Consider the following 21,765-nt stretch of genomic DNA (forward strand, 5'->3'; position numbering starts at 1 on the left):
CAAACTGTAAAGTGCCTTGTCGTGATTCTAGTTAGCTCAGATATTTCACTTTAAAAGGGATTGTACAGGAATAGAAAAGAGTCTTTTTTCCCCCAGAAACAGCGCCACTTTTGTCTGGTATTGCAGCTCAATCCCATTCAAATGAGTGAGGCTGAGCTACAATTCCAGTTATTGCCAATGCTATAGTCACGCAGACTCTTTTTTTCATGCCCTGGACAAGTCCTTACAATTTCTCAGGCACGCTCAATCATAAACTGTATATTTACAGGCATAAAACAATCGTATACATTAGTAAAACAAATTTTAAAAAAAAACTGAAAAACCTGCAGTATAGCCCGTGTCTGACCAAAGCCCTGAAAACAAATATTTAAAAAATAAAACTCAAACTTTGCAAAGTAGAAACATTTACATCTCAGCACAGGGTTTGTGCTCATGGTCGCATTATATTCTTTTATATACAGATACTGTGTGCTTTCCACAATGAGATAAAAAAGCCCCCCCTACACGCTCAGGAAAGCAAGATCAGGCTTTGTGCTTAATGGATGAATTGGGAAATGTGACATTCTGAAAACGGAACCGTTTCTTTTCACTCTCTTGGACACATTTGATGACAACTGAGTGGAAAGAAGAGAGGGCAGCACCCGGTGCTGGAGAAGACATGTGCCAGTGCTGGGCCGCAGCCTGTTTGGAGGTTAAAGGGGTTCCCTGGAAATTAACTAAATAAAATTACTGAAAATACTTAATCACTTCATCATAAATATATTGCCAAATATCTTTCATTAGTTATAATGACACATTTTGTCTATGGCAAAATCATTAGGAGAAATGAAATGGCCGCCGCCCTATTAGCGCACACAAAACCTGTCCTAATCACACAGGAGGAGAAGTTACTTCACAACCCTGAGGTAAACTACTGCCTCATCCTCCTCTCTGCTCTACTTGTCTGGGATTGTGATGCTGAATACAGATGATCAGATCTTCATCTGAATCTCTGCAGGAATGGAGTTCATGAGGAGACATGAAGTACAGAGAGGACGGACAGGACAGACTGTGGTAATGGAGACTGCATACAAGTGCTGCTGGTCATTAGCTACACCACCACTCTCCTCTGTACTTCATGTCTCCTCATAAACTCCATTCCTACAGAGACTCCGCTCAAGATCTTTTCAGCTGTATTCAGGATCATAATCCCTGACAAGTAGAGAGGAGGCAGCTCTTTAGCTCAGTTTTCTGAAGTAACTTTAGTTGTGTGATTAGGACAGGTTTTGTGTATACCAATAGGACGACAGCCATTTTATTTGTCCTTATGATCGCTCCCTAGACAAAATGAGCCATTATAACTAATGAAAGGTATTTGGGAATGTACGGTATTTATAACAAAGTAATATTTTTAAGTATATTTATGAAATCTAGGAGAACACTATTAATTGCCAGATCTTATGGTCATAAAGATAAAATCCAGAACAGCGCCACAATGCAGTGCTCCCCCTGCTGTCAGTCCTCCTCAGAGTCCCAATAAATAGAGGGGGGGGGGGGGGGATCAACATAAATGCACATATGTGGATACTTCATGGCTTAATATTTTACCCTGTATAATGAAAATCTGCAGTGAAATTTCTACGCTGAAAATCGAAGATGAGATTTGTAAAACGCCCTATGGGCGCAGATGGTCTTAACCGTGCTTTTATTCTACCAAAAAAAGCATCCTATAGCCTTAAAATACTAATTAGAACAAATAATGGTGAAATAATGTAATTTCTTAAGCTTAGACAAGTACCTGTCACACATTACATGCGGTCGGCACTGAACTTTCCTACATGAAAGCTATTAATAATATCCAAGTACGATATGTGCCAAGGAAAAGGCCCTGAAGCTCGGCAATGCTTTTAAGTAATGGTCCAACTACTGTTTCAAAATGTGCCTGTACTTCTTCATTACTGAGCTTTTGCTGCATATATTTTAAACAGAAGTGAATGGGAAGTGGTGGGGGGCGGATCAGCCATGAATATATTTTACAAATAGCAAACTGATGATTTGTATATTACACAAAACCGTCTATGCCCGGGTCAAAATACATTCCCTTTCAGCACCTAAATTAGTACAAGTACATTAATGCCAAATCTACTAATAAAGCTGTAGTAGCAGAACTGTCACAGCTGGATAACGGCATAAAACAGTCCATATATCCAAACGGTCCATGACCATGCTGCATTGTCCATCAGAAGATGCAGGGTTGATCTCGCGCTACGTTTGGCGGTCAAGCCAACATCATCACATGTTCTAGTACTAAAGGACTCTGGGTACTGGAATGTTCCTGTCATCGTTGAAATTGTGCACTCTCTCCAATCTAATAGAAAGGTCAATGGCTTGTTGCTCTTTTGATCGTGTCTATCAGAGGTATCTTCTGTTTGTACTGAGGCTTCAGCCTTCACAGTTGCTTGTGTTAACATCATGTCCCAGCTCGGGTTTTTGCAGACTCTATAGAAAGGAGAAAAAAAGGTAAATCTTGTTATTTGGGATAACACAAAAAAACAATAAGAACTGAATGACGCAGAAAATTCAATTATATATGTTACTGTTCTAAATAAAGACAAGTTGTATTGGCACCATTTAACCCTTAGGCTACCAGCGCCGTACATAGGTAGTTGCGCTGAATACTGGTAGCCTTGCTGAGTAAACTAACAGTATTCAAACTGCAATTCTTATTTTGGCCACCAGATGGCAGGCCAGGATAAGAAATGAGCCAAAAGTGAGCAAAATAAGCTAATAATAAATTCCTGATAAATATATATTTTTTTAATAAGCTCATATATGAGGCACATAATGATCACAAAGAAATTAAAAAAATAAATAAAAATGTTAAAATATATATATATATATATATATATATATATATATATAAATAAAAAGATATATGTAAAAGTTTAAAGAGGACCTTTCACTAGAATAACAAATCTAAACTAACTATATACAGACATGGAGAGCGGCGCCCAGGGATCTCCCTGCACTTACTGTTATACCTGGGCGCCGCTCCGTTCTCCCGGTATAGCCTCTGGTATCTTCATAGTTAGGCTCCACCCAGGGGAACCTGCCGGCGTCTCATTCTCCCATGCTGTAGCGCTGGCCAATCGCAGCGCTCAGCTCATAGCCTGAGAGCAAAAAAAGCCTCTCAGGCTATGAGCTGAGCGCTGCGATTGGCCAGCGCTACAGCATGGGAGAAGGAGACGCCGGCAGGTTCCACTGGGTGGAGCCTAACATATGAAGATACCGGAGGCTATACCGGGAGAACGGAGCGGCGCTCAGGTATAACAGTAAGTGCAGGGAGATCCATGGGAGCCGCTCTCCATGTCTGTATAGTTTAGATTTTTTATTCTAGTGAAAGGTCCTCTTTAAATCACTCCCCTTTCCGTATAATTAAAAAATACCTAAATAACAATAAATATAAACATAATGGGTATCACCACGACCGAAAATGCCCATACTATTAAAATAGAAAAAAAATAATTCCAATACGGCGAAAGGCGGAAGGGAAAAAAGGGCCCAAATTACCAATTTGCCATTTTTTCATTGCTTCTCTTACCCACAAAAAATATAATAATATGTGATCAAAAAGTCACGCATACTCCAAAATGGTATCAATTAAAAGTACAGATTGTTCTGCAAAAAATGAGCCCCTAAACAGCTCAGTAGACATAAGTATAAAAAGGTTTTGAGGGGCAGAATATGGCGATATAAAAAATAAAAAAAAATATTCTCAAAGTTTAAATTTATTTTTACACTACCTATTTAGACATAAAGAACCTATACATATGGGGTATCATTGTAATCGCACTGACCCAGAGAATGAAGGGCATGGGTCAGTTTTGTCGTAAACAAACCTTGTAAAACGGCGGAGGGATTGTGTTTTTTTTCCAATTCCACCCCATTTGGAATTTTTTTACCGCTTCCCAAATTTTATGGCATTAGAAAGTACAACTTGCCCGCAAAAAATAATCCCTCATACAGCTATGTGACCATAAAAATAAAAAAGTTATGGCTCACGGAAAATAGGGAAGAAAAATGAAAACGCAAAAACAAAAAAAACCTCTGGTATCCAAAGGGTTAAAGGGGTTGTCTCACTACAGCAAATGGCATTTATCATGTAGAGAAGGTTAAAGGGGTTGTGCAGGCCATACATATTGATGATCGTCGGGATCAGCCATTAATATCAGATATGTGGGGGTCTGACACCGCCAATCAGCTATTACACTGCCCGTTGTCTAGGAAGATTCAGCAGTGCAGTCACTTGAATGGAGCAAGTACTTGTACAGTAATTACACTACAGCACCGCTACAGGGGAGACAAAGCATAGTATAATGAACAGGAAGCGCTCTTAAAACAACTGATCGGCGGAGGTGCCGGGTGTCAGACCCCTGACGATCTGATATTGATGACCTACCCTAATGGCATGCACAACCCCTTTAATACAAGGCACTTACTAATGTACTGTAATTGTCCATACTGCCTCCTTGATTTAACTCCATCACATTATACACTGCCCATATCCAGGGGTTACGGCCACCGCTGGAGCGCAGCTACCGGGTGTCAAGGACGGGAGCTGCAGTGCATACGTGCCTATATGGGCTCACACGGTCTTGGCCACCCGAGCAGAGCTAGTGTGCAGGCACGTCCACTGCTGCTGAATTACAGGGTGGTCGCAACCATGGAAACGAGCAGTGTTGTGATGGAAAAATGAACCAAGCCAGCAAATGAGGCAATATGGCCAATTACAATATATTAGTAAGAGCCTTGTATTAACTTTGTCTATATGATAAATGCCATTTGCTGAAGTGAGACAACCCCTTTAATGCTATTTCATTTAAATAATTCATCCCTTCAAGCTCTTTTTAAAACCGTACACTGTTCCTGCTGTGACCACTCCCTGAGGTAGACTATTCCACAGATTTATAGTTCTTACGGTAAGGAAGCGTTGATACCTCTGGAGAATGAGCTTTTTCTTCTCCAGACAGAGAGGATTTTACATGGAACAGCGTTTTACCATATTTTTTGTACAAAGCAATCATATATTTGTACAAGTTATGGTAATCATGCTCCCCCTTAGACATACTGGTAAATGTATTTTAATCTTTCTTCATAACTAACATCATCCATGCTCCTTATGAGTTTAGTCGCTCTCCTCTGTACTCTCTCCAGCTCCAGGGCATCCTATCTATGGACTGGTGCCCAGAAATGAACTGAATATCTTTCTAATGTCCATTACAAAATTTGACAATATGTCACCTGTTGGATTAAAAGAAATGTCACAGTATATGCTTCTAGTAGATCATGAATTTTAGAAAACTTACCACTTTAGAAATTCTTAAACATTTCTAAGTCCTTTGGAGATACAGGGGGGGCTTTGTTCCAATCGTCTTCAGGATAGGCTTCAAAATTTGATGTGTCGCCTTCATGGGCTACTTTTGGCATTACGGGAGGCTTAAGAGAGGAAGACATATAATTTAAAAAAGTGTACCTAATTTATTTTATTCAAAATGTCGGTATGGAATGCTGTAGCACAAAAATCATGCTCCGACTCCTCTAAAGGTAAATTTGATACCTTTTTTGATGTACTAAAAGTGATGACATTTCAGTCAGTTAATATCAGTGGAACTGTGGGGATTGTCAGAATTTTGCACCACCAGACTCACACACACACTGTCAATTCATTCTGTGACAGCACGAGACCAGGTGCTGAGGTCACGTGTCTCGCGGGATCACAGGGTGACACGGCGCCGCAGAGAGCGTATGACAGGATTGCGCAGAGTCTGACACCTCACTGAAGGCCACAGCCGGCAGCAGGAGTACAGACCGACGGACGGTGCGGAACAGAGTAGGCAAGTATTTTTTATTTTTTTTGTATGTCTACACTAGCTTCTTACTGGGGGGAGAAGGGGCACCTGGCAGTGGCGGCAAATAATTAACTATCTAACCTTGGATTCAGAAAGGGGGGTCATATGAGGGCAGTGCACTAGAAGTCTGGCAGCAAATCATTCATTACTTGAGGCAAAATCAAATATATAGGGGGCAACAAAATAAAATATATAAGTTGAGAGAGGGGGGCAAAAAATGAAATATATAAATTGAGAGAGGGGGCAAAAAGGTAAAAGGGGGGGGGGGGTGGGGAAATGGGGGGGGGGGTGCCCCAATCCAAAGTTTGACCTGGGGCCCATAGAACTCTAGTTACGCCACTGAGCAGAAAACATCGCCTATAGGAACCCACAGTATTAAAAAATGCATATGATGCAGTATACAAATTTTTATTATTGTATTCCTCTCTAAGGATTACAGAAAAAAAGGTATGCCAAAACTGGACTGCTATATGCTTAAAGGATACTATGTGCCCATGCCAAATGTGGTGTGGAAATGAACATGCATTAACATTACAGAGTATACGGTTACATTTTTATTGCACCTTTAATTTTCGCTGAGGCACAGCATCCCAGTCTATAGACCTAAACCACCGGTGACGTTTAACATCTTCTGCTCCATTCTGTAAAGTCAGACATACATTTTCATTAACATGTTAGTTTTTTGTTTTATATAAAAAGTACATTATATATATATACACACTCACCTAAAGAATTATTAGGAACACCATACTAATACGGTGTTGGACCCCCTTTTACCTTCAGAACTGCCTTAATTCTACGTGGCATTGATTCAACAAGGTGCTGATAGCATTCTTTAGAAATGTTGGCCCATATTAATAGGATAGCATCTTGCAGTTGGAGATTTGAGGGATGCACATCCAGGGCAGGGAGCTTCCGTTCCACCACATTCCAAAGATGCTCTATTGGGTTGAGATCTGGTGACTGTGGGGGCCATTTTAGTACAGTGTACTCATTGTCATGTTCAAGAAAACAATTTGAAATGATTCGAGCTTTGTGACATGGTGCATTATCCTGCTGGAAGTAGCCATCAGAGGATGGGTACATGGTGGTCATGAAGGGATGGACATGGTCAGAAACAATGCTCAGGTAGCCTGTGGCATTTAAACGATGGCCAATTGGCACTAAGGGGCCTAAAGTGTGCCCAGAAAACATCCCCCACACCATTACACCACCACCACCAGCCTGCACAGTGGTAACAAGGCATGATGGATACATGTTCTCATTCTGTTTATGCCAAATTCGGACTCTACCGTTTGAATTTCTCAACAGAAATCAAGACTCATCAGACCAGGCAACATTTTTCCAGTCTTTAACAGTCCAATTTTGGTGAGCTCATGCAAATTGTAGCCTCTTTTTCCTATTTGTAGTGGAGATGAGTGGTACCCGGTGGGGTCTTCTGCTGTTGTAACCCATCTTTCTTTCCCATTCTGACATTCAGTTTGGAGTTCAGGAGATTGTCTTGACCAGGCCCACAACCCTACATGCATTGAAGCAACTGCCATGTGATTGGTTGACTACATAATCGCATTAATGAGAAATAGAACAGGTGTTCCTAATAATTCTTTAGGCGAGTGCATATATATATATATATATATATATATATATATATATATATATACACACACACACACAAACATACATTATGGCAGATAGACTAAACAAAATGCGCCAGAACTTTGGAGCAATATACACCAAACAACTGGCATATGTGCTTGGCAACACATTTATTTTGTTAAGTATTTTAGACTCTTCTTATGACTCACTTGACAAGAAGGCATGACTTTGTGGAAAGGAATGCACCATTGTGCGCCCAAAAAAATCACCAAAGATTTGGCACATTTTTGGAGTAAAACTAAATCAGCAAATGCGTTGTGTAAAGTTAGACTAGGCAATCTTAGACTACTTTCCGGACTGACCGCCAGATCCGGAAATCCGTATGCAAACGGATAGCATTTGTAGACTGATCCGGATTAGTCTCACAAATGCATTGCGCAATACCGGATCCGTCTCTCTGGCGTCATCCGGAAAAAACGGATCCGGTATTTATTTATTTTTCACATTTTTAAAAGGTCTGCACATGCACAGACCGGGAAACCGGATCTGTTTTTTCCGGAACACTTGGTGCCGGATCAGGCATTAATGCATTTCAATGGAAAATAATGCCGGCATTCTGGAATTTTGGACGGAGAAAATACCGTAAGAGGGACTGAACTGAAGACATACTGAACAGATTGCTCTCCATTCAGAATGCATGGGGATAAAACTGCTCAGTTCTTTTTCAGTATTGAGCCCCTGGGAAGGAACTCAATACCGGAAAAGAATAACGCTAGTGTGAAAGTACCCTTAGGATTCTCTAAATTTATCATCCAGCGTCAGCCACTGCCACATTCTAGCTAGACATTTACTGGGTTCATTTATCTGTCTTGTTAGACTTAAAAAAATAAAATAAAATACAAAATAAAATATTAGTTATTTTAAAGGGTTTCTGTCAGCAGGAAAATGGTTATTAACGTGGCTTACATTAGTGATGTACTAATGTCAGAAGAACATAACTATGTTAGTGCCATCTCTAATGCGTGCCGCGGTTATTGATAAAAAAAAAAATAACTTTTATAATATGCAAATGAGCGCAGGCGCAGAGAGTGAAGCCAGCGAGCGTCCTTCACTTACTGCGCCGAATACTGAATGGGACGGCGCAGGAGCGAGATTTCCACAGGAGACAGGGCCGGCAAGCGGAGACCAATGGTGCCTGGCCCCGTCAATCAAGTGTAGCAGGGCACAGCCAGAGGTGGGAGAACGGAGCCTCTAGGAGCAGGATCAACACCCCCCCTAGAGGCTCATTTGCATATTATACGTTTTGTTTTCTCAATAACGGCGGGACGCAGTGAGATGGCACTAATATAGTTATGTACATCACTAATGTACATCATTAATGCTATGCTATGCATTGTGCACATAAAGAGGTGCAGGATAGCAGGTTTCTATTGATGTAAAATGAATTAGTTGTCTGGACAGAGAACACATTTCTTTTACTGACCTTCATGTTACCTAGACGCCTAGTGCGGTCTACAACAAGCAACTTCTTTATCAGGTCTCTGCAAAAAAATATCCTACATTAGTCACATTCCATTTCATATAAGCATTCAAGTGAACACATTACTAATTTACTATATAATCTGTCTGTAGGAACCACTGTTGCCTTTGCTTCACCAGTTATCTCCGCTGTATTTCCTTAGTAATGTTAGGACACCAGCTGCCCTTGCCAGCTGCCCATCGTAGGGGGAGAAGAGGATTGGTTGTGTTGGAGCTATCTACCCAGAGGTCACACTACATTTTTTCCAGAAGAGTAAAAATACTTCTCCGACCATTTTTGCTGAGTATTTCTACCCAAGGAGGAGTACGAAATTTGCAGTAATTCAGATACTGAATATATCGGCCTACACTCGCTCATATCTGCGTTTGGAGCCTCTGTTGCAGATTCTGTCTAAAGACCGGACAAAAAAGCCTTGTCTGCAGCACTTTTTTGATCTGGTAAAAAGACAGGCTCGTGAATGGAAATTAAACGGATTCCATCATAGTAAGCGGGGTCTGTTCACCTTCTTCCCTGTCAGTTAGGCCGGGTTCACATGACATTTTTGCTATTTATTTACTGTACACACAAAAAAACGTATATATATTAACAGACGCCATACTGTGGCATCTGTCACCACAGAATTCCATTGTAAAAAAAAATGCATTACCCTACATGTTTTTTTGTTTTTTTGCTGAACTTCCTCCCAAGAACTCCATGATGATGGATGTCACAGTATGGCATCTCTTGCGTATGTTGATCGTATGACAAAAACCCAGCCTTACGTGCCCGATCCAGCACTTCTGTTATTCTATTAGATGAGCAGAACAACAGAAATAAATAGCGGTAATGTGAACAGGGCCTAAGAGGTGGGGATTTATGCAGAGGACCATTACTGGTCTAATTAACATCAAGCTATTCTAGCGAAGTTATAAAGTCCAGTCCAATATGGCAGATCTTCCATGTACTTTACCACTTGGCTATAATATCGTGTCTGCATTCACTACATACTGCACCACATTCATGCGGGCAGCGTGGGACGTGTGTGGGGCAGCGTGCGATGTGCGTAGTGCAGCGTGCAATGTATACAGGTGTGCGATGTGCGTGGTGCAGCGTGCGATGTGCGTGGTGCAGCGTGCGATGTGCGTGGTGCAGCGTGCGATGTGCGTGGTGCAGCGTGCGATGTGCGTGGTGCAGCGTGCGATGTGCGTGGTGCAGCGTGCGATGTGCGTGGTGCAGCGTGCGATGTGCGTGGTGCAGCGTGCGATGTGCGTGGTGCAGCGTGCGATGTGTGTAGGGCAGCGTGCGATGTATGTAGGGCAGTGTGCGATGTATGTAGTGAAGCGTGTGATGCAGCGTGTGATGTATGTGGTGCAGCGTGTGATGTATGTGGTGCAGCGTGTGATGTATGTGGTGCAGCGTGCGATGTATGTAGTGAAGCGTGCAATGTATGTAGTGAAGCGTGTGATGTATACAGGTGTGTGATGCAGCGTGTGATGTATGTGGTGCAGCGTGTGACGTATGTAGGGCAGTGTGAGATGTATGTAGTGAAGCGTGTGACGTATACAGGTGTGTGATGATCACACACTGCACTACATACATCACACACATTGTTACGTTACACGCTGCTGTCACCTTGTTCTGCGCCCATCTTCATGTCTGGTCCTAATCTTTAGCCCCACCGCTGCCAGGGTCCTTGGGCAGCACGCCCGGCACTCCATAGTCCATCCCCCGGGAACCGGCCCCTCCTCCTTCCAGCTCCCGCCGGCTTCCCCTGATCTAGGACCTGTATGGCTTCTGCGCCCGCCCAAACTAACCAATAGCAAAGCTTCTTGCTGTCCGGAACTTTGCGATTGGTTACTGCAGGCACAGGCAGCATCGCTGCGCTGCCTGTGCCGTTCACTGCGCGTCCTACGCTGATGAAAAGCAGGGAAAAGTCTAAGGCTACTTTCACACTAGCGTTCGGGGCTCCGCTTGCGAGTTCCGTTCAAAGGCTCTCACAAGTGGCCCCGAACGCATCCGTCCAGCCCTAATGCATTCTGAGTGGATGCGTTTGTCCTCCGCTCCGCTCAGCAGGCTGACACCTGAACGCTGCTTGCAGCGTTCGGGTGTCCGCCTGGCCGTGCAGAGCCAAACGGATCCGTCCAGACTTACAATGTAAGTCAATGGGGACGGATCAGTTTGAAGTTGACACAGTATGGCTCAATTTTAAACGGATCCGTCCCCCATTGACTTTCAATGTAAAGTCTGGACGGATCCCATCGTCTGCATTATAGGAGCGGATCCGTCTGTGCAGACACCAGACGGATCTGCTCTGAACGCAAGTGTGAAAGTAGCCTAAGGCGTATTGATACACCTTAGACTTTTTCCAGGGCGTCTATGACGCTTGTACAGGCGTTATTGCGACCTCTGTATCTACCTATGTTCTTGAATAGTATAAGAGGTGTCCTGCCGTCACTTACCCCCCCTCCCTGACGTTTAGGTATGAATGAGCCAAATATAAAAGTCACTGGGAGCACGATTTACATTACTGCAGGTAAAAAGGATTTGGCTGCCGGTATCTTTGGTCAAGTTGTTCTACAAATGATGGGACATCACCTAGTTGGTACATGAATATTGGTGGGCTCCTGTTCTACTGTAAGTGTTCTGGTCCTCTAGTTTAGGTCCAATGAACGTGCGATAAATAGCACATTACACTCATACAAGTTTACAGTATTAGGCTACATGCACACGTCCTGTATGCCATCGTTTGTTTTTTTTGCGGATCCATTTTAACAATGCCTAAAACGGACAAGAATAGGACATTTTTTTTAGTTTTGTTTTTTGCAAGGCTACGGAACGGACATACTGATGTGGACAGCACACATTGTGCTGTCTGCGTTTTTTGCGGACCTATTGAAATTAATGGGTCCACATCCTATCCGGGGGAAAAAATGGAACGGACATGGAAACAAACAAAGTTAGTGTGCATGTAGCCTTAGGCAGAGCTGTGATCTCTACCATCTATCAGGTTGGTCTCCGTGGACCTGTATAGGGTACTGAACTACAAACCGGATTCCCAAAAAGTTGGGACACTAAACAAATTGTGAATAAAAACTGAATGCAATGATGTGGAGATGGCAAATGTCAATATTTTATTTGTAATAGAACGTAGATGACAGATCAAACGTTTAATCCGAGTAAATGTATCATTTTAAAGGAAAAATAAGTTGATTCAAATTTTCACAGTGTCAACAAATCCCCAAAAAGTTGGGACAAGTAGCAATAAGAGGCTGGAAAAAGTAAATTTGAGCATAACGAAGAGCTGGAAGACCAATTAACACTAATTAGGTCAATTGGCAACATGATTGGGTATAAAAAGAGCTTCTCAGAGTGGCAGTGTCTCTCAGAAGCCAAGATGGGTAGAGGATCACCAATTCCCACAATGTTGCGCAGAAAGATAGTGGAGCAATATCAGAAAGGCGTTACCCAGCGAAAAATTGCAAAGACTTTGCATCTATCATCATCAACTGTGCATAACATCATCCGAAGATTCAGAGAATCTGGAACAATCTCTGTGCGTAAGGGTCAAGGCTGTAAAACCATACTGGATGCCCGTGATCTCCGGGCCCTTAAACGACACTGCACCACAAACAGGAATGCTACTATAAAGGAAATCGCAGAATGGGCTCAGGAATACTTCCAGAAACCATTGTCAGTGAACACAATCCACCGTGCCATCCGCCGTTGCCAGCTGAAACTCTACAGTGCAAAGAAGAAGCCATTTCTAAGCAAGATCCACAAGCTCAGGCGTTTTCACTGGGCCAGGGATCATTTAAAATGGAGTGTGGCAAAATGGAAGACTGTTCTGTGGTCAGACGAGTCCCGATTCAAAGTTCTTTTTGGAAATCTGGGACGCCATGTCATCCGGACCAAAGAGGACAAGGACAACCCAAGTTATTATCAACGCTCAGTTCAGAAGCCTGCATCTCTGATGGTATGGGGTTGCATGAGTGCGTGTGGCATGGGCAGCATTGCATGTCTGGAAAGGCACCATCAATGCAGAAAAATATATTCAGGTTCTAGAACAACATATGCTCCCATCCAGACATCATCTCTTTCAGGGAAGACCCTGCATTTTTCAACAAGATAATGCCAGACCACATTCTGCATCAATCACAACATCATGGCTGCGTAGGAGAAGGATCCGGGTACTGAAACGGCCAGTCTGCAGTCCAGATCTTTCACCTATAGAGAACATTTGGCGCATCATAAAGAGGAAGGTGCAACAAAGAAGGCCCAAGACGATTGAACAGTTAGAGGCCTGTATTAGACAAGAATGGGAGAGCATTCCTATTTCTAAACTTGAGAAACTGGTCTCCTCGGTCCCCAGATGTCTGTTGAGTGTTGTAAGAAGAAGGGGAGATGCCACACAGTGGTGAAAATGGCCTTGTCCCAACTTTTTGGGGATTTGTTGACACCATGAAATTCTGATTCAACATATTTTTCCCTTAAAATGGTACATTTTCTCAGTTTAACCTTTTGTTCCGTGATTTATGTTCTATTCTGAATAAAATATTAGAAGTTGGCACCTCCACATCATTGCATTCAGTTTTTATTCACAATTTGTATAGTGTCCCAACTTTTTTGGAATCCGGTTTGTATATGCATTGGTAAAACTGGCAGGAGTAACGGGGTGTAAGCGTACAAACTTTAAAAGTAAAACCAAATAAAATAAAAAAATCAGAAATAAGGGTTTACAGCTCACAGCATGAATTGATATTTTTGGCTCCTGCGACAATGAGCATCCAGTACGGAGTCTGTGCAGATTTTGTCCTTCGGGGCTGTGTAGTAAATAGTGTACGAACAATCTGTTCTGCGCAGGTGTTGAAGAGTATTCAGCGCATTTTTCAGGAGAATATTTATAGAAGAACTCTATTTTAATCTGCAAACATCTGTGGTACGCATTAGTCCAGGGCTTCATTCATCCACGTACTGCCTGCTGTAGGCTCTGAGGTGATACCCTCTCCACAGCCGTCCTTCCTAGTATAGTAGGGCCAGGTTGTCCCTCTCATGCCACCCAGCTACTGCATGTTTAGACACATACTCATTGAGGAAAAACACACCAAGGAGTTGTTGGAATTGAATGAAACTGTATGTGTGTGAATGTAATGATATATGTAAGTGATACAATATTAGAGTAAAATGATTCGTTTATTGGGGAAAACTAATTGAATGGAGGCTCTAGTACCCTGCTAGGCCACATCGATCCTGGATACAAGATGAGATATGGTTGGGCACTGAGGCATCCAGATTCCATCTAGTATCCTGCAGTACATTTGCCCACAGATGTTACAGCTGGGTCTGTAGATCCTGCACACTTGTAGGCTGCCAAGCTGGCATCTCAGCTGGTCCCACAAATGCCCGATTGGTGAGAAGGCAAGGGAAGTGTTGCAATCTGGCAGAGATATTCCTGGGAAACTCTTGCTCTGTGTGGGCGAGCATTATCCTGCTGGAAAATGCCAGTTAAAAGCCAACACATGAGGCCGCAAGATGTCCTGCACATGTCGGTGAAGGGTTGGCCCCTTGCAGACGAGCAAGAATTCTGTGTGGGTGCAATGCATGATGTGAACGCATTGCGCCCGCACGGAAGTCGGACCCATTCATTTAAATTCGTCTGTGTACACGAGCCGTGGTTTTCATGCATCACTTTTGCGTTGCGTGAAAATCGCAGCATGTTCTATTTTCGTGAAAATGGCATCGCATCTGCAAGCAAGTGCAGATGCGATGCGATTTTCACGGATGGTTGCTAAGAGATGTTGTTTGTAAACATTCCGTTTTTTTTTCTCAAGCACGTGCAAAAGGCAGTAAATCACATTGCACCCGCGCGATAAAAACTGAACAACTGAACATGATCGCAAAAAAAGCCATTCAGTTTTGTTTGCGATCACGTTCAGTTGTTCAGTTTTTATTGCGCGGGTGCAATGTGATTTACTGCCTTTTGCACGTGCTTGATAAAAAAAATTGCGCAGTTTTCACTGAACGCATCCGCAAAGCATCCGGACATGCTAGTCTGCAAGGGGCCTTAGTGTCCCTCATTTCACTTGTAGGGGTGACTGACTGTCGTATAAGATGACTCCCCAGATCATCACACCAGCAGTTGGGCAGTGTGTCACTCCACAGCAAAGGCTTGATTTAAATGCTCCCCACAAGGCCTCCATACTCATAAGCAAACAGAACCTGGATTCATAGATAAAGACAATATAGTTCCAGTCCATATTTCTCAAAGGCAGTGGCGATTTTCTGTAATAGGTGCCATGACACCAAATTTCCTTCTACTAAGCACCTGAAAATGGTTGGGCAGAGACAGGTTTGTGTAATTAAGATGCCACCTGTGTCTAGATGGTGGACAATGAAACTATGGGAGCTGCTCATCCTTGTGGAGGAATCAAACGATCCACTCTACTGGTGGTCTGTCTGGGCAGTCCAGAGCTTGCTCAAATAACCACTGCTCCCAACATCTACCACCAGGTAGGTCAAAAAAGCCTAGATGGAGGGCAATTCATAGAAATGACCATCAGTCCAGTGACGCTCTACTGCTCAAAGTTTGTCAACTGGGCAAAACGTTTTCAAGTCGTAGAGGCGTATCTAGCAGTCAACAATCTCTCAACAAGAAGTACACTACCCAAAAGTAGTCTCTAAGAATCCTTTTCTAGGGCAACAGGGTGAAGTACTTTTACACCCTTTTGGGGCAAGACCCAGTGTCTAATCAGACCATACCTGTAATCATTTACATATCTGAGACCTAACGAATGGTAAGGATATTGGGCACATAAGTGAATCTTTCCACACACCTAGTTTTTCTCAACCTTTGTGCTTCACTGAGCCTGGCATTATTGATAGGACCCTGAAGCTGGGGCTGTTGGGACTGGAGATTTGTTATACCAGCAATGTTTGTGTATGTGTGCATGCATCCATATCCACGTCCATCAACTTCTCATCACAAAATCCCTTAAAGGAGGATTTAAATTACAATGGACAGGGGATAACTTCTAGATCAGTGAAGATCGAACCGATCACAAGAATGGGAGTCATGTGTCCCCCTTTTGAATGGAACAGTGGTCAAGCATACAAAATGGCGTTCGGGGCAAATTCTATGGGACTACCCAGAGCAATAACTCCAGCACTCTGTAGAAATCAATTGGAGGGCCAGCATGGATGCCTGTATGCTGCACCAGTTGTGAAATAGGATAACTGGTGGATACTGGAATCCCTTTTAAAGTAGTTCCACAGAACAGACAAAGATTGTAATCAGTGCCACAGCCTGTATGTTAAAGGGGTTGGCCACTTTCTGGTTATTGTTGACCAATATGTTTCTGAGATGATAATATGACACTTACTAATATAGCCTTTGTTGAAATTCTGCACCATTTTCTAGATTTTATAAGATATGCCCCCTTGTTTACAATGTATTTTGTGCTGTCCACAGAGGTCCTGTCCATAAGATGGAGGGTCATGTGACCAGGCAAATCACTGCCGTGTGATGTCTCCTCAATTCAGATACACCAGATTCAGTGTGTTTGAACAGAGAAGACATCACATGGAGGTGATTTGCCTGGTCACATGACTCTCCATCAGCAGCCATTTTATTGACAGGACCTCTGTGTGGACATCACAAAAGACTTGGCAAACAAGGGGACATACCTTATAAAATATAGAAAATACCACAGAATATCAACAAAGACTATATTAGTAAGTGTCACATAATCATCTTACGAACACATTGGTCAACAGTAACCAGAAAGTGGCCAACCCCTTTAAGCATCAACATACCTTACCAGCAACCTATCTAAAGAGCACGGCTACTGCAAATGTCTTCTTCATACAGAGCAGCTCTTGTTTAAAAGTATGAAGTTGTATGAATGTGATATTTAGGAGCATGGGTGCTGCATATCCCTTAGATATCACATTTTTCTTCATGGTTGCCGGTCTAAAGATTAGTGACCAAAATACACAGATCCAACAGATATCTCTTAAATGTAGAGATATACTAAGCTGAATGCTCCAGCATACGAACTCAATGTGCAACAGAAATTGGTGTAGACTGTCCTCACTAGACAGTTTTAAAAAGCGCAAACGTTGGTCTAAAATGAGGCAACCTAGAGGTTGTGTAAGAAAGAGGAAAATGTCTAATGTTTACCACGATGGACCACTTTATATACTGTACATCTGTAAGCCACTGTGAGAAGGTTGGTATATCATCTGCCTGGTCTAGCTTTACAATGTCTAATGTTTACCACGATGGACCACTTTATATACTGTACATCTGTAAGCCACTGTGAGAAGGCTGGAATATCATCTGCCTGGTCTATCTTTACAATGTCTAATGTTTACCATGATGGACCACTTTATATACTGTACATCTGTAAGTCACTGTCAGAAGGTTGGTATATCTTCTGCCTGGTCTAGCTTTACAATGTCTAATGTTTACCACGATGGACCACTTTATATACTGTACATCTGTAAGCCACTGTGAGAAGGTTGGTATATCTTCTGCCTGGTCTAGCTTTACAATGTCTAATATAATAAACTCTCTCAATGCTATTCCTTCAGAATATTATTAAAAAGTGTTTATAAGCATTTACAGAGTAAAATATTCACATAAGACAAACTAGGAGCCTTAGATTCCCATGGGTCATGGAAGCCCCCTGCAGTGATGTACAGGATAGGTATTGTCCGCATGCATGCATCATGTAGGCACAGTTCCATGATTGCCTTAGCCACTCTATGAAAAGGACTGTATAATGATATGCTTGCTGTACACAAATGCTAATAACAGGAGAACTGGAGTACAACTGACCCACAATGATGAGCAGCTCAACCACTTACTGACCCAGAAACACATGACTTCATTCAAAGCCTGATGCTATAATGTTTCTGATTAATTCCTAAAAGGCTCTCGTGGGACATCATTTAAATCATTAGATGGAAAAACAAAATTCAAACCAGATATCTAGTGTAAATGCTGCTATTGATTTCCCGTTTTTAAAGTCTTGATCTACGGTGATGTGCTGAACCTTTTTTTCCGAGTTCAGAAACCCTACTGGCAATAGAACAGAAGAGGCTCCATGCCACGTACTAATGTAATGTTTATATAAAGTCTAAAGAACAAAAAACGTACAATTCATGTTCTTATCACAGGCATGCTTGTGCAGAGCATGCCAAGACTAAACATCCAAGCGTGGAAACGTAAGGAATCCTTATATCTGCTACATCCCATACACACAACATCCTTTACATTTTGCCTAATCTGTGTCTACAAGGATCTTCTGGTGTATTATAGATACATGTTAGGCTACTTTAACACTGGCGTTTTGGCTATCCATTTGCGAGATCCGTTCAGGGAGGTTCACAAGCAAACGCCCATTGTTGCGCGTTCCCGGAAGTCTATGTGCGGGAACGCACGACATTACGCCCCAAAGAAGCTCCTGTACTTCTTGGGGTGTAGGGCGTTTTACAGCGCCTTCGTACGCGCTGTAAAACGCTCAGTTGAGAACCATGCCCATAGGGAATCATTGGTTCTTGCCTGTTGAGCGTTTTACAGCACGTAGGAACGCGCTGTAAAACGCTCAGGTGTGAACCCAGCCTCAATGGTGTTCAAGACGGATCTGTCTTGGCTATGTTATAGAGAATACAAACGGATCCGTTCTGAACGGATGCAGACGTTTGTATTATCTGAACGGATCCGTCTGTGCAGATCCATGACTGATCTGTCCCAAACGCGAGTGTGAAAGTAGCCTAAGAATAGGACATCTCAGATCAACACTGATTTCCAAAAGGAACTTGTAAATGTCATTGACATCATTTGTCTATTTCCTTTTCTGGAACAAAGGTTGTATAGGCTACATGTACAAAAATTATCAATAGAGCACTAATGTCTACGTGCTCCAAAACTAGGCTTACAGGGGTTGTCCAAGTTATCGTTTTGTACTTTGTATGCTTCTAACTAAGCAAATGTTAGGGGTTTTCAATTTACTTCCTTCATCTACAGTGGCCCTAGTTAGCTGAGGGTCACATGACCTGTGATGTCCGCTTCCTTCTCTGCTCTGATGAGGTTCTGAGGAAGCAGGAGGAGCAGGGCTGCCTCTGTGCAAGGAGTGTCACTGTGAAGGCTGTGCTGGTTGGAGAGACAAGCCACACACCCCTGCACTGCCATCTGCCCTGTGTCTCTCCTCCCACTAGATTCTTCAGCAAAGTTTAACCCCTTCTACCATCAGCAGCTGTAGGCTCTTCCTCAGGTACTGAGCAGCTGCAGGGTTTCCTGTTCTCCAGGCAGTGAAGAGACAAATTCTGGGCACAGGATTTTCCCTCCCTCCTCACCCTGCAAACACAGAGCTAACAAAGACTGGAGGAGTTCTCTCCTCTGTACTCTTCTGCTGGCTGCACAGCATTGCAAAAGAACAGGTAGGCAGAAGATACTGTGTCTATCAGCAATGTCACTGTACAGCGGGGACTCGTAGTCCCACACTTACAACATGAGCATCCCAACAGTCAGACTGCAGACAGGGCAGCAATTTTATTCACTCCCTTTGCAGAGCAGGTAGAGGGGAAAGGCAGTCTTTGTTGATATTAAGGCAGTCATATTAATGAAGCAAATTGCTGTTACCACCCCCCCCCCCCCCCCTTCACACACAGCTCTGCAACTGCATGTCAACAAAGGGCCAGAAAAGAACTAGGGAAATGAGTAAATATATATTTTTTGCCTCAAACTTGCTTAGCTTATGTATATTTTTCTGACCACGAGAAAAAAATATTGCTATTAGTTTCCTATGCATTATAATCCACTCATATCCATTGTATAAATGAACAAATTATAACAATGTAAAGAAGACTTACTTCACATATAAATCTAAATGTCTAGGAAAATCGATCTTGCCGGCCAGAATTTTCTGATATATTCCAAAGGGATTGTCGTCAAAAAACGGGGGGAACCTATGAAAACACAATAAAATAATCATTGTAAGAAACAGTAACACAAAGTGGTTGTGGTCCAACCATTGGCATCCCTAATAATCAATAGATTAAAAGGGTCATGCTACTCCTGGGTGTTCTGTAAACCCTCACGGTTTACCAGACACAGCTCTGCATCTAACCCCTGCCCCATGAAACGTCCCGCAAACTGGTCAGGACTGCCTACTTATGGGTTGGGCTTGTATAATCCCCAACCCATTTAAGGCCTGGGACAGCCTAAATTTGCAGAGACTGTCTCTGAAAATTAGGGACAGTCCCTGGAAAAATCGGGACTGTTGGGAAGTGTCGTTCTGAAGTTTTGGTATTGGCCGAGCCCGGTATTCCACCTCACAGCAGATCAATGGCTACAGCTGCCCTGTGCTAAAGATATGTAAAGGGAGGATATAAAAACAGAAAGGGAATAAAAACTTTCTATCAGAAAAAAATATAACAACATTTAACTTTCAGGAATGGACATGGTTATATTACAGCTTTCTGGCTGAAATATCAAATACAAGTGAAAATACATTAAATACACACAAATTTGTTCTTTACTTGGTAGAAAATAAAACAAAGAAAAAAATTATTCTTATTATTTTTTTTTTAAATCAATGGCAAGATTCAATATACTAAGAGCCGACCCCATACTATGCAGAAAAACACATGCTGACGTCAAGTGTATAAGTGCACTTTTTACATTTTGCCCTTTCCCACAATCAAGACATCTGTTAGTAACATTGCAGTTTTCCAGTGTTTGACCTCCATTATTAGCAGGTCTGTATGCCTTCCGTCCAATCATTGACTGTGGCTATGCTTCTTCTACATGTAAGCACACTGTGACGGGAAGGAATTACTACACCCAGCTGTAATACATTAGCATCATCTGCATGCAATATGCAGCTAAAGATGTACCTGTGCCTCCCCTCTTCTCTAACCATAATATCTATAACCCTTATTACATATGATTTAGGCACTCCACCCTGAAAAAGCTTTCAAAGTGAAAGCTAAAAACCTGAAAACGGAATCTAACTGCTCAATACAGCTGATATCCATGTCTAAGGCCCCTTTCACACAAGGAGTATTCCGCGCAGGTGCAATGCGTGATTTCGGCTGTGTACATGTGCGTTGGTTTTAACCTGTGTGTTGCGTGAAAAATCGCAGCATTTTCTATATTCTGCGATTTTCACGCAACGTGGGCCATATAGAAGTGAATAGAGCTACGTCAAAATCGGATTGCGGATGCAATGCGTTTTTCACGGATGGTTGCTAAGAGATGTTGTTTATATACACTCAATTTTTTATCACGTGCGTTCAAAACGCATTGCACCCGCTCGATAAAAACTGAACGCGAACCAGCACCTGAATCTAAATACTTTTGTAACTGCAAGTAATTACATTTTTTGTATAGCCACTGAGTTATTCGATAAAATATATCTATATAGCGCCACCTGGTGTTTGTTGTTTTCCTTATTTGTTGTCCACCTCACTGAGGTGGTCACACATGCTCAGTTTAAATTTTCAAATGTCACCAGCCATATCTACTGTTAGAAGCTGTGTCCATTACGGTGAAAGAGCTTCATTGGAAGGACACACCCCTGAGCTACCAGTCTGAAGAGAATTTAGCAGAACAAGTGGAATCTGGAGATCTTTGATTCCATGTAAGGTACAGGGCTGGTTTTAGCTTTGTGAGAAAGAGATCGTCATGTACTATGTGATGTCTGATTTTTTTACATCAATCATGGCAGGAGACACTTATCAGTACCTTCACAACATCGT

At 42.5% G+C, this 21,765-nt stretch overlaps 1 protein-coding gene across 1 annotated transcript in view; it reads right to left on the reverse strand.

Moving 5' to 3' along the window:
- Nucleotides 1-1,272: 1,272 nt before the first annotated feature.
- PRKX (protein kinase X-linked) overlaps nucleotides 1,273-21,765 on the reverse strand; it is a 125,966-nt gene continuing 105,473 nt past the window's right edge. The window contains exons 5-9 of the mRNA XM_044284049.1: nucleotides 19,876-19,971; nucleotides 8,968-9,025; nucleotides 6,452-6,529; nucleotides 5,346-5,475; nucleotides 1,273-2,478 (exon numbers count right to left, since the gene is read on the reverse strand). Of these exons, the coding sequence (XP_044139984.1) occupies nucleotides 5,350-5,475; nucleotides 6,452-6,529; nucleotides 8,968-9,025; nucleotides 19,876-19,971 (358 nt within the window). The 3' untranslated portion in view covers nucleotides 1,273-2,478; nucleotides 5,346-5,349. The remainder of the gene's footprint in view (nucleotides 2,479-5,345; nucleotides 5,476-6,451; nucleotides 6,530-8,967; nucleotides 9,026-19,875; nucleotides 19,972-21,765) is intronic.

This window comes from Bufo gargarizans, chromosome 3, assembly GCF_014858855.1.
Source record: "Bufo gargarizans isolate SCDJY-AF-19 chromosome 3, ASM1485885v1, whole genome shotgun sequence".
NCBI lineage: Eukaryota > Metazoa > Chordata > Amphibia > Anura > Bufonidae > Bufo > Bufo gargarizans.